Source organism: Motacilla alba, chromosome 6 (genome assembly GCF_015832195.1).
Source record: "Motacilla alba alba isolate MOTALB_02 chromosome 6, Motacilla_alba_V1.0_pri, whole genome shotgun sequence".
NCBI lineage: Eukaryota > Metazoa > Chordata > Aves > Passeriformes > Motacillidae > Motacilla > Motacilla alba.
The window spans coordinates 29,163,672-29,177,841 of record NC_052021.1 but is presented as its reverse complement, the minus strand read 5'-3'; the positions used below and the strand labels follow the sequence as shown (position 1 = coordinate 29,177,841).

At 41.4% G+C, this 14,170-nt stretch overlaps 1 protein-coding gene across 1 annotated transcript; it reads right to left on the bottom strand.

The window, feature by feature from the left end:
* On the bottom strand, positions 1-11,554 carry LOC119702753 (inactive pancreatic lipase-related protein 1-like). Its single transcript, XM_038141323.1, has 13 exons — positions 11,477-11,554; positions 11,051-11,099; positions 10,151-10,305; positions 9,568-9,693; positions 7,455-7,589; positions 6,304-6,412; positions 5,090-5,209; positions 4,722-4,841; positions 3,191-3,309; positions 2,929-3,058; positions 1,849-1,960; positions 1,352-1,519; positions 1-140 (listed from the first exon to the last, which is right to left on the bottom strand). The coding sequence occupies exons 2-13, from the start codon at positions 11,097-11,099 to the stop codon at positions 77-79; spliced, it is 1,407 nt and encodes a 468-aa protein (XP_037997251.1). The 5' UTR covers positions 11,477-11,554; the 3' UTR covers positions 1-76.
* Between the last annotated feature and the right edge of the window lie 2,616 nt (positions 11,555-14,170).

The window sequence follows — 14,170 nt, the reverse complement described above, 5'->3', positions numbered from 1 at the left end:
TGCAGCTGCAGATTGCAGTGTTTTCTGTATGAGTAGCTTTTATTGGCAGCAAGGATTTGGAGATCTGAACATGCTGTTAGCAAGCAGTCAGAGTCTGCAGGACATCCTCCCTCACAGTGCCAGAGCCACAGAACCGGTACCTGAGGACAAAGGAGATGAGAGCACCTTGAGCTGTCAGCAGCTGTTGAAATTATACAAGTGGATTTACTTTGATGGTAACACAACCTGATCTGTCATTTCAGGCAACTGAACAGAACAAACTTTGAGCTTCTAAATTTGAAGGGTAACTGCTGGGGAAAGCATTGATAGACTGTGCTCATTCTGCTTCACTGCTCACCTTCCTTTAATGTTACAGTTTTGGGGTTTTTCCCCACATTTTGTGCTACCACCTCTATAGAGATGGCCACAACTACTTGTGCAAAGGCTATAAAGTCAGCAGAAAGGTGAGTTTCTATCTAAAGAAATACACTTTGTCAGCAAGGTGCTTTGGTGACTGGAAACTACAGCCAGACTTAGAACTTCTGCTTTCAGGTGAGTTCAAGTGCTGCTTGACTGTAATCATTTCACTTTGCTTGAAACTGTTTCCACCTCCCATGTTTTCTTTTAAGTGACGGAATTTTAACTGTGAATTTGAAAATAGAATAAATAAAATTTAAACTGTACCTCCTGTTCTAGATACCAACCCATGATGTGGATAAAGTAACTGACCAAGAAAATGAAGGAATTAATGTTTAAAAGTCTAGGAAAATTAGTAAAACTGGATGAGTAAACCATGCTTCTGTAATCTGAACATCCAAGCCATACTTCACAAAGTCTAGAGAAATCAATTTTAGCCTCTTTCCCTCAGCTTTATATGTAGCCTTTCAGTGCAGGCTCCAAGTGTTAGTGTTCCTCATTGGAAAGGTGGATTTATTATCACCATCCTCTTTAGTCAATCATGACCCTAGAGGTCATCAATACCAATGGAATACTTGGCTGGTTCCAGCTGACAGTGAACCAGACCCACAAATAATCTGTTGTTGTGGACAGTACGAGTTTGGCAAGAATGATGCTGACAATCCAAGCCAGCATTAATTTTTCTCACCCAAAGAGTTTTACAGGAAGTTTGCTCTTCCAAAGCCTGGAGACATTTTCAGCTTTTCTTTGAGGCTATTTAAGGCAAAGGGTTGAAGTAGTAGTGAATAGAACTATGGATGAACAGTGTCTTGAAAGGAAGGAAAGAAAAGAATCTTGAGAATCTTTTCTTTTTTATGCCTTAGATAACTTTTCTTGTGGAAAGGCTTCCACTCCACTTATTTTGCCACCTATCTTCTCCAGTAACTTTCAAGATTTTCACAATGGGTATACTTACTCTGTTCTATTTTGCCCAGCTTCGACTGTGACAGTTGCAGCTCCCAGTTTAGGAAGAGTTGGGTTTATCCAGTTGTTGTTCCAAAGAAATTTAACCTTGGTAATTTTTCCTACATTAGTTTCTACATCAATGTAGGCCGTGTAAGTGTTGTCTGGTTTGAGGGTACCCCTGTGAAAAACAGCATTTTTTGGATGTGAGGCATGGCAACAGTTACAGTGAATTACCAGTCTTGTCAAAGGCTCTGCTGTGGTGGCAAGAGGGTAGAAATTTAGCAGAGAGACAACATTTATCCTATTACATGGCAGCAACATTATTGCCAGATTTCTGATGTAATTCATCCCGAATCACTGTTTCAGAGGCAGCAAAGGCAGGTGGGCCCGATATGCTGCCTTTTTGTTTCTCTCTTCATAAGATCAATTTAAAGAGAATTCTTAATTACAAATACAAATTAAGGGTTCTAGAAGAAAAGTTTCTTTTCTATTGAATTTTTAACTTACTTGGTGATCTGGTACTGCCTTGAGTTCCCACCAGTGCCATACAGGGCAATATTTACATATCCTTTCACTTTGCTCCTTCCAGACAGGGTCACAGATACTTTGTACCTCCAAACTACACAGAAGAAATAGAATTACTTAGACTGTGCCCAGGGAGAAACAGTCCCCAAGATATCAAATTCTAGGGTTATTTTGTTTTGCCTTCATGTCTATACAGTATAATTGAGAGCAGAAAACACAAAACACCAGTGAGTCAAATCTGTTATGTCCTAATGAGATCAACATGAGAAATGAAGACATTTGTGTTACTTTCTGGGAGAGAAAAAAAGAGAAAACTGGTCCATATTGTAGTAAACAAAATACAGATCTCAGCATTTTGGCCATTAAGGTTTTCATACAGAGTGAAGCTGAAATAAAGGGATGTGAGGGATAAGTACAGATACAGAATCTAAGCAGCATGAAAGAATTCTGAAGCTCCAGGAAAACTATTTTTGTGGGTGGGAACTTCCTTTTAGAGTGCAATTAGCAAAAAGAGCTCAAGGAGATTCTGATTTGTGCTTACAAGGGCAAACTAAGCAGTGTGTGGTGAGAGCTGGCATTTAGGATAACTGAGGTTGTGAAGGAGCTCATCTTGTCCACCAGCTCTGAAACCAGCTGTGATCAGCTTGTTCTTGGCCTTTGTCAAATGGACTTTTTGGCATCTCCAATGATGGAGATTCCCCAGCTTCCCTGGGCCCCTCTTCCTGCGTTTAACCACTGCCATTGTGATGTAATTTCCATACTGTTTAATAAGAAATCCCCTTTCTGCAACTTCTGTGCATTGGCTCTCCTCCCTCCTCCTTGAACCTTGCAGTTCTCTGAACATCTCAGTAACCTCCACTAGACTCCAGAATTTGTCAGCAGCTTTCTTGTCCTGTAGGGCCCCAAACTGGCATTAGTGGTGGGGCAAAAGAAGAAAAAGCATGAAGAACAGAAGAGATTTTGCACTGTGATGAGACCTGTCCATCTGCTAAAGTTAACTGTCAAAAAGGAAAATAAAATTTTTACGAGGAGTGTGTAGCAATGGAAACATTCAAAACTCACGAGGAAAATCTCTGGCCTCTCCAGTATTCAGGTAAAGCTTCATGAAATCATTTTTAATCTTGTCCTTGTATTTGTCTGCATAATGACCCATATTTGGGCATCCCTCTTCTGGGCATGGGAAGCACTTTCCCTAGTGAAAACAAATATATCTATTAATAACATTCTCCAGCCAGACAAGGGAACAAATATTAAATTATTCAAAGGATTTATTTTTAATAATGTTTTCAATCGGGTCCATCCCAAGGCTCTGAGAAATACTTACTGATTGGAAAAGATCATATGAAGCACAAGGATAGCCTAAAAATCCGTCAGGGTAGATGATACTGTCCGAGTAATACTTGTAACTCCGCAAGTGATTGCAAGCCACGAAGTCCCGAGTTCCTGCGAAAAGATGCCCCCAGGTTGGTTCTCGTTTTCTCTTCCCACTCAAGGAAAGAAACCCGTGTCACTGGGATGCATCATCCCTCCTCAAAAGCCTTGGAGAATCAACTGTGAGGTTGGAACCTTACTTGCTCCTGATGCTCTCACCCTAAGGAATGTCACTGGCTCAACAGGTATAAAATGCAAACTTGAAATGCTGTGTGGAGACCGACTGTGCAGCTCAGCCCAGCCCCTGCCCCTCAAAAAAACACTTATTCAAGCAATCTGACCGAGTTTAACAATAGAAACCAGAGCTGCCTGAAGCAGGTCTTTTGTAGGCAACAGTTTCATTACCATAACAAAAGAAAACCAAATGAAAAGTATTTAACAGTGAACTTCCTAGGGCAGTGCTGATTTGCTCCAGCTGAGGGCTTCAAAACAAAATTATTATTATTTGGGGGGTACTTAAGAAAGGGAGACTCTTAAAATTAAAATAATGAATATATTATTTTCCTTTGTGTTGCCTGTATTTTCCTGACTTCAGGTTAAAAAGAAGACCATATACTACGCAGTTATTTCTTTGTGCTTTAATTCCTCATTATTGATAACAAGTTTATTAAAAAACCCAAAAAACAGGGGTGAGAACGAAAAAGCAATGCCTCCAGCTGCATTGAATAAAAGCTGGAGTAAAAGGCTAGCGATCACAAATCAGATAATGGATTCCCAGAGTTTAAGTTGTTTGCAGTAGAGTAAGAAAGAGCTCAGTTAGTGTACTGAAAAATCCCCACAGCAGAAATGTTCTTAAATGGTTTTTAATTTATTTTTTTAATCTTATGTGCACTTTAATTTTAGAAAGATACATAGGAACCTTCTGACACTTAGAGATTTTATTAGAACCAAGTAAAACAACAAAGAACAGTGTATTTGAGCAACTACGTGCCAATCTTTTTTTTAGCTGCCTAAAAATAGCCACAATGAGATCACTTCAATGCAACTCTGATTGTAATCTGTAACTTAACAAGGAATCGAATTAATTGCCTTATCTCGGAAGAATTTCAGCCGAAGACACTCTCCAAGGAGTGGCTGTGAACATCTTTGCCCAATTCCTCCAGTGCTGCTGCTGGGCAATTAGACACAAAATGCAATGTGTTGTTAAAAGTCCCTTCAAAATGTTGGGCACAGCTCCAGCAACTTTTGCTTCAGATATTTGATCCTTTAAAGGAAACCACGTTTTCCAGAGGCAAACCCTTCGTCTTGTTTATTTTTTAATAAGCTCTGGAAAAGCGGTGTGTTTTGAGCATTTTACCAGCTTCGCTGCAGTCTGCAGCTGGTGGATGCACCAAGAGCTAATGTGAAACACCTGAATTAAGGAGAGATAAGCGGCTACACTTTGAGGGCTCCCCCTGAATTTGTAATACAAACAACACACTTACCTTCCCAGATGCCATCGAGATCTACGATCTGTGAAACAGGGTTCTTGGCACAGCCGGGCATCTCCTCTCCTCCGTTTGGATAGAAGTCAATATGTCCTATGGCTGGGCGCATGCCAAAACCTGGAGCATTTGAAACAGGGGTAAGCACGTTTTAAATTAATGTTGTCTCATAGCTGTAGCTGCTGGCTTCATGTGTACCTGTGCACAGTGTTTTAGGACAGCAGCTGTTAGTGACTGAAGTGGTGAATTTGTTCTGTTCTGCCCCAGAACAGCCTCGGTGAACAATCAGAACACTGAAGTGTCACGGGGCATAAATAATTCGGTACAGTAAATAATTAACAATCAGTAGAGTAGAGCTGCATGCTCACCTAAGTTGGGGATTGTGGGAGCTGAGTCTGTGTGGATAACGTCAACGAAGTCTGCATCAGATTTATCCAGTCTGACTTCAGGTGGAGTGCCTTGAAAATAAGGTTGTGCAGGGTCCAGTCCTGAGAGGAAAAGAGTGGTGTTATGTGTGAATAAAGAAATGTAGGTGTAGAGTCATGTTACATGTCACTGATTGATTGTACACAATGAATGTCACAAAAATAGTTGCCCATGGTTCTTAGATCTGAGTAATATAGGCATTAATAAAACGAGGATGTGTGCTATCTTTTACCAAGTGGCTTTTCTCCCAGGAAGTCACCTGTGGGAAGCCTATTACCTTTTACTGCTTTACCTACTTACAGCAATACTGAATGCCAACATATGGAACTAACTTTTTTTAAAAAATTGAACTTCTCTTTAATAACACTGCTCAAAATGAGGTTACTGTGTATGCATCCCACGGAACCGATCCATCTGCATGGTTTTGTAGTCCCTTGCTTGAGAGTACTCAGAGGAATTTGTGCTGATAGCACCCCCTTCTTGGAGGTGTTGAAACCTGACTGCCCACGTCGGGCTCCAGTCAGATTTTGGGAAAAAACATCTAGTTTTGAAGCAACGAGCTTTGCTTTTGAATCTAGCAGAAAATGGAATCAATTTGCTTCCCAAATTGCTGCAGCAATTTCAGGCACTTGTAAAGTCTTGCAAATAGCACAGTTTTTGCTGCCTTATACTTGCATCTCTTCTTGTCCCTAGGCAGCTTATTTTGGATTTGCTTTTAAACTGAATTTTGTAGACTATTAGTCCAAGTTTCACCAAGCCTGAAATCCCTGAGGAGAAACAACAATTGAAAAGGGTTTTGTTAATAATGTCCAAAATTGTCTTTTATCTGTGAAAGGCCACTCTGCCAAGGGCATTGTGCATTAAGCATTGCCTATGTGATGAATAAGGAGATCAAACCCACAGCTTTACCCTCTGGAAGTGCTGAAAATTTAAAAAAAAAATCCCTTTGCTGTGTAACACATGTGCAAGCAAAATAATTATCACACTCTTTTCCCCCCACTTAGCACAGCCCTCTTGGGGTATGATGTGAAAGGAGCATAATATTCCAATTGCCCCTGCCTGTGCTGCAGCCCACAGATGCAATCCCAGTGGGATGGTCCGGAGTGGGTGGCAGGGGTTGTGGTGGCTCTGCTGGGAGGGTGGCTGCAGCACTGACCCGTTATCCTGCCGATGCCCGGGTGCCTCCGGCCGGCCTCGCCAGCGGCGTGTGCTCCCAGGCTGTGGCCAATGATGTGAACATCAGCTGGGGAATATCCATATTCATCCTGACAAAACAGCAAAAAAACAAACATTGCTATGCCCCTTGCATCAGCAACAGGGAAGATTTGAAAGGGGCTGGGAAACTACTTTTAATTTGCCTGCTGGCTCAGGAACTCCTCTAGGATTTCAGCGTATCTCTGCCAGTTACTTCTGTCCAGCACATAGATTTTCCAAACCTCCTTATTCAGCTGCTGCCCTGGTTTGGGGGGTGTTATAATTCCAGGCAGCTCTTTCAAGAGTCCTGAGAGGCTCTGTATCCTTCCAGAGGGTCCATTAAGGTTCACAGAATGCTTGTCTGAAGAAGAATAAGCCAGCCAGGAACTTTTAGTTACTCCTGGCTGGAGTTACATCTGGTGGAGTTACATTTTAGTTACACGCAAAGCCATGAGATGAAAGATGAAAGATGCCTTTTTGGACAGGAATTCAGTAGCTGCAATGCAGATGTGGAGAATGAGAGGTGGGTCAGAACACTGCTAGACCCAACACACTCTCTGGTTTTAGTTATTGATAGTTCTTTTATGGGAAATTTGTGTTGAAAGCAACTCGATTTAGAGAAGGCTTCAGACCAAGCTTCACTTGCCATGTGAAGCTGGCTGCAAAAGGAGCCACCCCCTGTAGGTTTGGGCACTGTCCACCACAGCTTTCCGTGGGGCAGCTGGTGGGTCCTGCTTGTCCCCAGCCAGTGATGCCAGCTGGTTTTCTGGTGCTCTTGTGAGCTCGTTGGTTCTGTCTCCATGAAAAAAGAAGTTTGCCGTATCTATTATTTCTGCTTATTTAGTTTTACACTGCGTTTGTTAACATCTACAGAGTAACTCTTTGGCTGTACTGTGAGAATTTCTTGCAGAATTTCCCCTCCTTAAGTTGTCAGGCCTTGCTGCTATCACGTAATATTCTCCTTTTAAAAAAAATTGTGCTGTTTGTTTTCAGCACAACTGATCGTGGACTAGAGGCCAATATCATCTGCTGGTTACATCCGCATTTGTGAAAGTTCCAGAGCTGTATTTGTTTCAAATCAGTATTATACTATAGCTTTAGAAAGACTCTTACCACGAGGACGTTGACAAAATAAGCGATTTCAGCGCCCACGATGCGGACGTTGTTCGAGGCCTGGGTGTACTGACACATTGCACCTCTCTGCCAGTTCACACAGATGCAGTTCACATCCTCCACTGTAAGCATCCTCTGTTTTGTAAAACAAAAGTAAAAACCGTGGTAAATACAGTATGGGATCATTGTGGCTCAGCTACTAAATCTTGTGAGAACTTGTATGAGAGTGATTTGAAAACCAAAGCTGTAGCATGGATGTGTGTTCAGAGGGGTTTGTGTGATCACACAATGCTGAAAGAGGGTGGTATGTAATGTAGTAATAATTTCAAATACCCAGAGCAGTATTTTTTACAGAAAGGAAACCAGTATCAATAATGAAACTTTCAATTTTTATTTTCAATCAGACTTGGTATGTAAATCTAAAGAAGAGCTCTACTCATGCACCTATTCAGTGATTTAAAAGTACTACTTTAACTCAAATTCAATTAGAATATTTTTGCTAGTAGAAGTCAACAGTGGTTTTCTGATGCAGATTTGTAAGAAAGAGAATGTGTTTTTATAAGATGGTCTATAAACTGTTGGTGTTCATTTCAGATTTATGGCTTTATTTGGAAATATGTATATGCAGGCAGAGACTGCCACGGAATCGGAAGCTTTACTGTTCTCCACTGAGCTGGATAGTTTGGTTAGAAGTATTTTGTTTTAGCAGTTTAGTATATGGCAACAACTGACAAAGGACAAAAAAGGCAATAAAAGTGTCTGTAACTGTACTAGAAGTGGTAAAAATCAATATGCAGATAGGATCATTGCTTAATGGGAAGGAAAGCAAGTAACAGATACACATAGGAGGATTGATGCATTCACAATCCCCTATGCTCCACTCTTTATTGAAAAGATTCAGAGACCAATTTGTTTCTAAATATAAACTAGAGTATTGTGATAAAACACAGGCTACCATAATAGATGAAGAATTTAAGGATTTATCTCATGCCTCTACATCCTGGAAAATTGATCAAGTGGATTTAAGGCACAAGCTGAAAAAAATTGTGAGCTACCTCATTGACAGTGAAGTTCCAGGAAACAAACCTCTATTTTAAAGTGCAAAATGTAAGAGAGAAAATTATAAAAACATCAATCTGCTTCTGATACTTGAAACAAATTATTAACTGACAAATCCAACAATCCTCCTTTGTTTTTCTTTTCTTTTGATCTAGCATCAAAAAGAAGCAGGCAGTGGGGATGCAATAAACGTTAAATACCTTGATTTTGGTTTCACGTTATTCCCCACAGTGTTCTCATTAGTAAAATAGGAATGCATTATTTTAAAAAATGGTATTTGTGTTAACGGTTGAGAAACCTTATCCTCAAAGTGCCATCAACTGGTATTTTGCTCTGTGCTGCATGACCAGGGGCTTTCATTAGCTCCAGCAACAATTAAAAACATGTTTGGAGAACTTGAGAAAACCACAAGCTGGAATTGCACTTGGTATAGGGACAGGGTTAAGAAATAATTTGGGGAATTAGTACAAAAATCATCAAAGCAGAGTGCTTTACTACATTCAGTGCTCATAACAAGTCCTTGGTTGAAAGCTTTGTTCCAAATGCTCCCTTTGAGGTACATGCATCCCTTTGCATGTACATTTTTATGTCTTTATTGCTTTTGGCAATGGCCAGCCCAGGTGCTCAGCCTCCTGCACCCATGTGGCAGCCCAAACCTTCCTGATAGACCTCCCACATCTAGGAACCTTCTCTTGGCTGGAGAAATAGGATGCAGGAGCTTTGAGTCTGCAGTTATTTCTGGAATCAACCGGATCCCAGCCAGTATCTTACCCCAGGGTTTGTGTTCTTTTTACCAAGGAAAAGGGCACTGACTGAGTCAAATCTTTTTGTCACTCACTTCACTAAAGAGAAGAGTTGAATGCATTTTACCTCGTTATTTCCTCAAGGTGCAAAGCTACATATTCAATTTGGTAACAATCTGAAAATGCAAACTAATTTTTGTTTTCTTATCCCTACAAATACCATGAGAAAAATTGGTTAGAAATAGAGAAAACAGACAATTTACATGACTGTGTTTATAAGTGCAAACTAAGGGTGTCCCTGTGGTACCTACCTTGCACATGTCTGACAACCAGTTTTCTTCTCCATTGTCTACAAATCCATGTACAATAAATTTGGTCTTCCTGCTTGCATTAAAATTTGAGATCTCGATTGTTGACTTATCAACAGCAGACAGCTCCTACATTAATGTAGATTTAAAAATAATTAAATTAGCATAGATAAGAACTACATAAATTTTTAAATCTGCTTTCTGTAAATAAGTTTGCAAAATTGCAAAGACCTGAACCATGCTTATCTGTGCAGATTTTTAAAAGTTTTGCAATGTTGAACTCATCTGCAAGAATTCACATGAATGTTCATGTGTATCTCCATTCGAAGCAAGCTTTGACACCCATCTTAGAGCAGACAACACTTCAGGGTGCTTTGATTTTATCTGTGGAAAAAAACTACCCCAAAATGCTCCGTTTCCCAGTAGTTCTCAGTGGGGACCCTGCCAAGGAGCTGGAAGAGGTGGTCTTTTGAATAAAGTGGCAGTTTGGCCTTTTCTAACACTTTTCAGGAGCACAGCTGGAGTCTGTGTTTATTTATGAGTTTTGCATGTGATTCACTAATGTTTAAACCATGACAGTTCTTACTTGAGCGTCATCAGCGTTTTCTCTGGTGTACAGGAGGAAATGAGTGTCTACACTCTCTGGTTTCCAGGGTAATTTGTAGACTGGCCTTTCTGTGGTCCCAGACCATGGCACATCATCTGTGAAGCACCCCAGCCTTTCATAGCAAACTTCATCACCTGTAGAAGGAAGACCAAAAAGATAATGTGTGAGCAGAGAAACGGAGCAGTCAGAACTCAGAGCATGGCTTCTCTGGGGGTCTTTTTTTTTCCCCTAGAAAATCCCACAGTTTACAGAAAGGCAAGACCAGCAGTTGCCCTTTCCTAGACCTTGAGAGGCTGCAGTTTACCCCAAGGAGAGAGCCACCCTATTGCTCATCCAAAAGGTCTTCAGAGGAGTTCCCCTGTGGTATCCTTGGGTATCCTCCCCCAGCTGTTGCTTTGCCTAAGGCAGAGACAGCTGATGAGTTTCTCCTAATGCCAAGCCAAAATATTGCAGATAATCAGCAATAAATTGAGACTGTGCTGACTGCACATGAGAAGTCTCATACTACATGTCAGCTTCTTCTGCTGAATACAAAGCTATGCCCTTATTGGACTGCCTCCCCACCTTGCCCTGGCTTTTTTTCCATTTCCATCATTACTAAGAGTACAAGAAATAATTCCCTATGTTTAGTAGAGCAGCAGCTTTGTTCTGAGATAGGAAATATCAGCTTTTGTTGCTCACTCCTAGGGCAGAACTCCCAGAGTGGAGAAGAAAGACAACACTCACACTCTCATCTCACCATTCCTGTATGGAAAAGTGAAGCACAGTAACCTGAATCAGTAAGTTTTAGGGGACAAGGCTGTAGAATAATACCTAGAAAATAGGTGGAAAATACAGCAGCATAGAAAGGCAATACGAACACTAACCCCATATGCTTACCTTCTGCTGCGCTGAGCAGAAACAGGGCAAAAATCCAAATTCCAAGCATCTGGAACAGTAGAAAAAGAAGCATCTAGGATTTGCTAACCCACTTGTTTAGCAAGCAAACTCAGCCCCCTGGTGCTGAATTTTCTCAAGAGTCCCTGTTGTTTCTGCAGGATGGATCCCTGACTGCGTGTGCCAGACAGGTGTGAGTCAGCTTTGTGTTTGCTTGCTCCATGAGAGATTGGGAGACCATAAATATTCAAAAGCATAACTTAAATCCAGGCTGATTTTTTTCCTTCTAATCAGATGTACAGGAGCTACTTTAGAAATGGCATGAGGACTTGAGAACATGAGCTGCCACTCCCCTTCACACTTCTGTGCTGTGAGAAGCCACAAATCTGACGAGGTACAAGGAAAAACCCCCAGACCTGAACTACTTACGATGCAGCCTTGAAGCTCCTGGCATTAATGTGTGAACATTGCAGGTACTTTTATAGTCTGCTTTATCCTTGGAAAGTTTCCTAGAAAGATAGGAATATTTGTTTCAGGTTATAGTTTATAGATAAGCTGGAGAACAACTTAAATGGCTGGTTTCTCTGATAGCTCCAAAATCCATGGATTTAGATTTCTTGAATAGTGAGCTGGATCCCACAATATGATTGGAGCTCCCGAGGCTGGTAATTCCCAGGCAGCAGCTCATTATGAAAGAGCCCTTGAAAGAGAATGACATGGATTTGTGTAGAAAGATAATGATATGGATCTGTGTATCTTGGCTGGGAAGGCTTTTATTTTTGGTGTTGTATAGCTGGGGAGTAGGAGATTTACTGGGGGAGTTATTAGGGAACCACATCACTTTTAAGCTCCAGTCCTTGCCCTGTATCAAGCGACTTCAGGTGTGAAGTGCTTTTGTGTTTTCTGGGTCTTTTGATGAAGGCTTATCCCTTTTAGACAACTCTTAGTGGGCTTGGTACATTCTTTTCATAGTGAAAGAGTCTGACCTTCTCCAGGCATCCCTTTATTTCCTTACTGAATTAAGTAGATGTAGGACAGTTGTGTAACCACTGGGATCCTTTCTATACTACCCATGAAACCCAAGCTTTGAGAGAAGTTCTGAGTGATGAACTGAGAGCAAACACACTGGAAATAAATACAAATAACATACAAAATTCCCCCAGACATTGGGATATGGCTGGAATGCTGCAAAGCTCTGTAGATTGTTCTGGTAGAAACATCAACTAAAAGGGGAGAAGCAGCCTGTGCAAAATGCACAAGACTAGGTCTGGCAACCCCTTGGACCTGTTTGTCTCTAGGAGAAGGCTCTAAGTGAACTCAAGAAGCCATCAGACCTGAGCTGACTCCACTTAGGGAGTTTCATCAGCTTGGCTGTGCTTTATGGCCTTATATGTTTGCAGAGTTGATGTTCCCTGATCTCCACCTCTGGGAATGACCAAATGGATACCAGGTGTTCCACTGCTATCACTGGTGATAATGGAGTTTATTTCTTTAAACAGCTACATTTTATTTTTATTGAGATACCGCCTTTGATACTGATTTAGAGCTCAGTGCTCCTGTCTTTAGTTGAAGTGGGATTTTGGTTTGTAAATAGGATTGTATCAGTGGAATCAGTACATGCCCCAGTGCACTGACAAGATTTAACACTTGTTCAAAATGAGGGGAGTAACAATTTTTCCTACTTGATTTAAGAGCTGGTGGAAAAGATTTGAGTTAGGATTTTATCCATTAATCTGCTGCTCTTATTCAATACTGTAGTAATACAGGTCAGACAGAATAAATGGACAATTTTTTAGGCCATGGTCAGTTGGATTTCAGGTGTTTGCTTCTCCTTTGGGAAGGCTGGGCAGGGTGGGGATGCAGTCCCTCAGCACAATGCAGGCTGCTCCGTGCCTGGAGGAGATGCTCTGGCCCTTGGGGCCTCACAGCTGGGGACTTTGGAAAAGGGATGGGTTAAAAAAAAAAAAAAAGTAGTAAATTAAGGCACAGCTAAGTTTCTCCAGTCCTGAAGAAGGTGTAGTCTGGAATAGGAAACAGGCAGAGGAGAGGACTGGATTAATGGTGTTCAGGATGCTGTGGCCCTCTCTTGGGACACTGTGGAGCTTCCCAGTATTGTTCACTTTTCCTTGCCATGTGTCAGTTCCCCAGGAGACTTGCAGGACTCAGAACTGCAGGTTTCTCTGGCTGAACCTCAGACTTGTGTTTCATTAAGCTTTTAATTTTTTGACATTTGTGTTTAATCAAGGATACAACAGGGCTGGGGTTTTTCTTTAAAAAAAAACCATCCAGAAGTCTATACTCATAAATGTTTTCTCATAGTATTTCTGCTCTTATTTCTTGGAACTTTATCTGCCCAAGTGCTTGTGTGTCATTTATCAAACATGGGGAAATGGAAGTAAATAAATTATTAACTCTTTCTCCTTCTTCATTAGCTCAGAGTTTGGGTTTTATACTTGGAAAAATATCCACTGCCTTGGTCTCTTACAGCTGCAGGAGACTCACTCATGCTGAGCTTTGCAGAGCAGTAATGGTCATTTTAAATGTGAAATGGTCAGTCCCAGGTTTTGCAAACCTGATTACTCAGAGTTTCTCTTCAGGACTCTCAGTGGCCACTGCGAATGTTTGTGTTTGAAGTTAAACAGCATCCAGGAGCTGGGATTCAGTGTTTAGTGGGGGGCACTTGAGGTTTGCCTGGTCTGCCTTTTCCAGGGAGGTGCAGGTACAAAGGGCTGGCTCACCTGCTGCAGGAATCGCCTGGCCTTGAGCTGCTCCTGCCTCATCCCAGAGTGTCTTCTGAGGGCAGTGCTCCTGTGTGGGGCTGCAAAACCCTGAACAGCAGCACAGGCTGCACAAAGGAGGTGTTTCAGACCTGCAGGGACGTTCTGAGGACACGTGTTGCCTTGAGAGTGTTTGATAACATCCCAGCTTTATCTGTCAGTGTGGTGGGACTCAGTCCTTGCCTTGAGGAACAGATAGAGTGAGACTGTGCAGTGTTTGAAATGGATTTTAGCATCTGTGATTTCTGGTTGCTCCATAGTTACAAGCACAATAAACATGGCTCAAACATGAGAAACATTGACGTGTGTTTGCAAAGAACTAAAAAAAACCCAAAGGGAACAACAA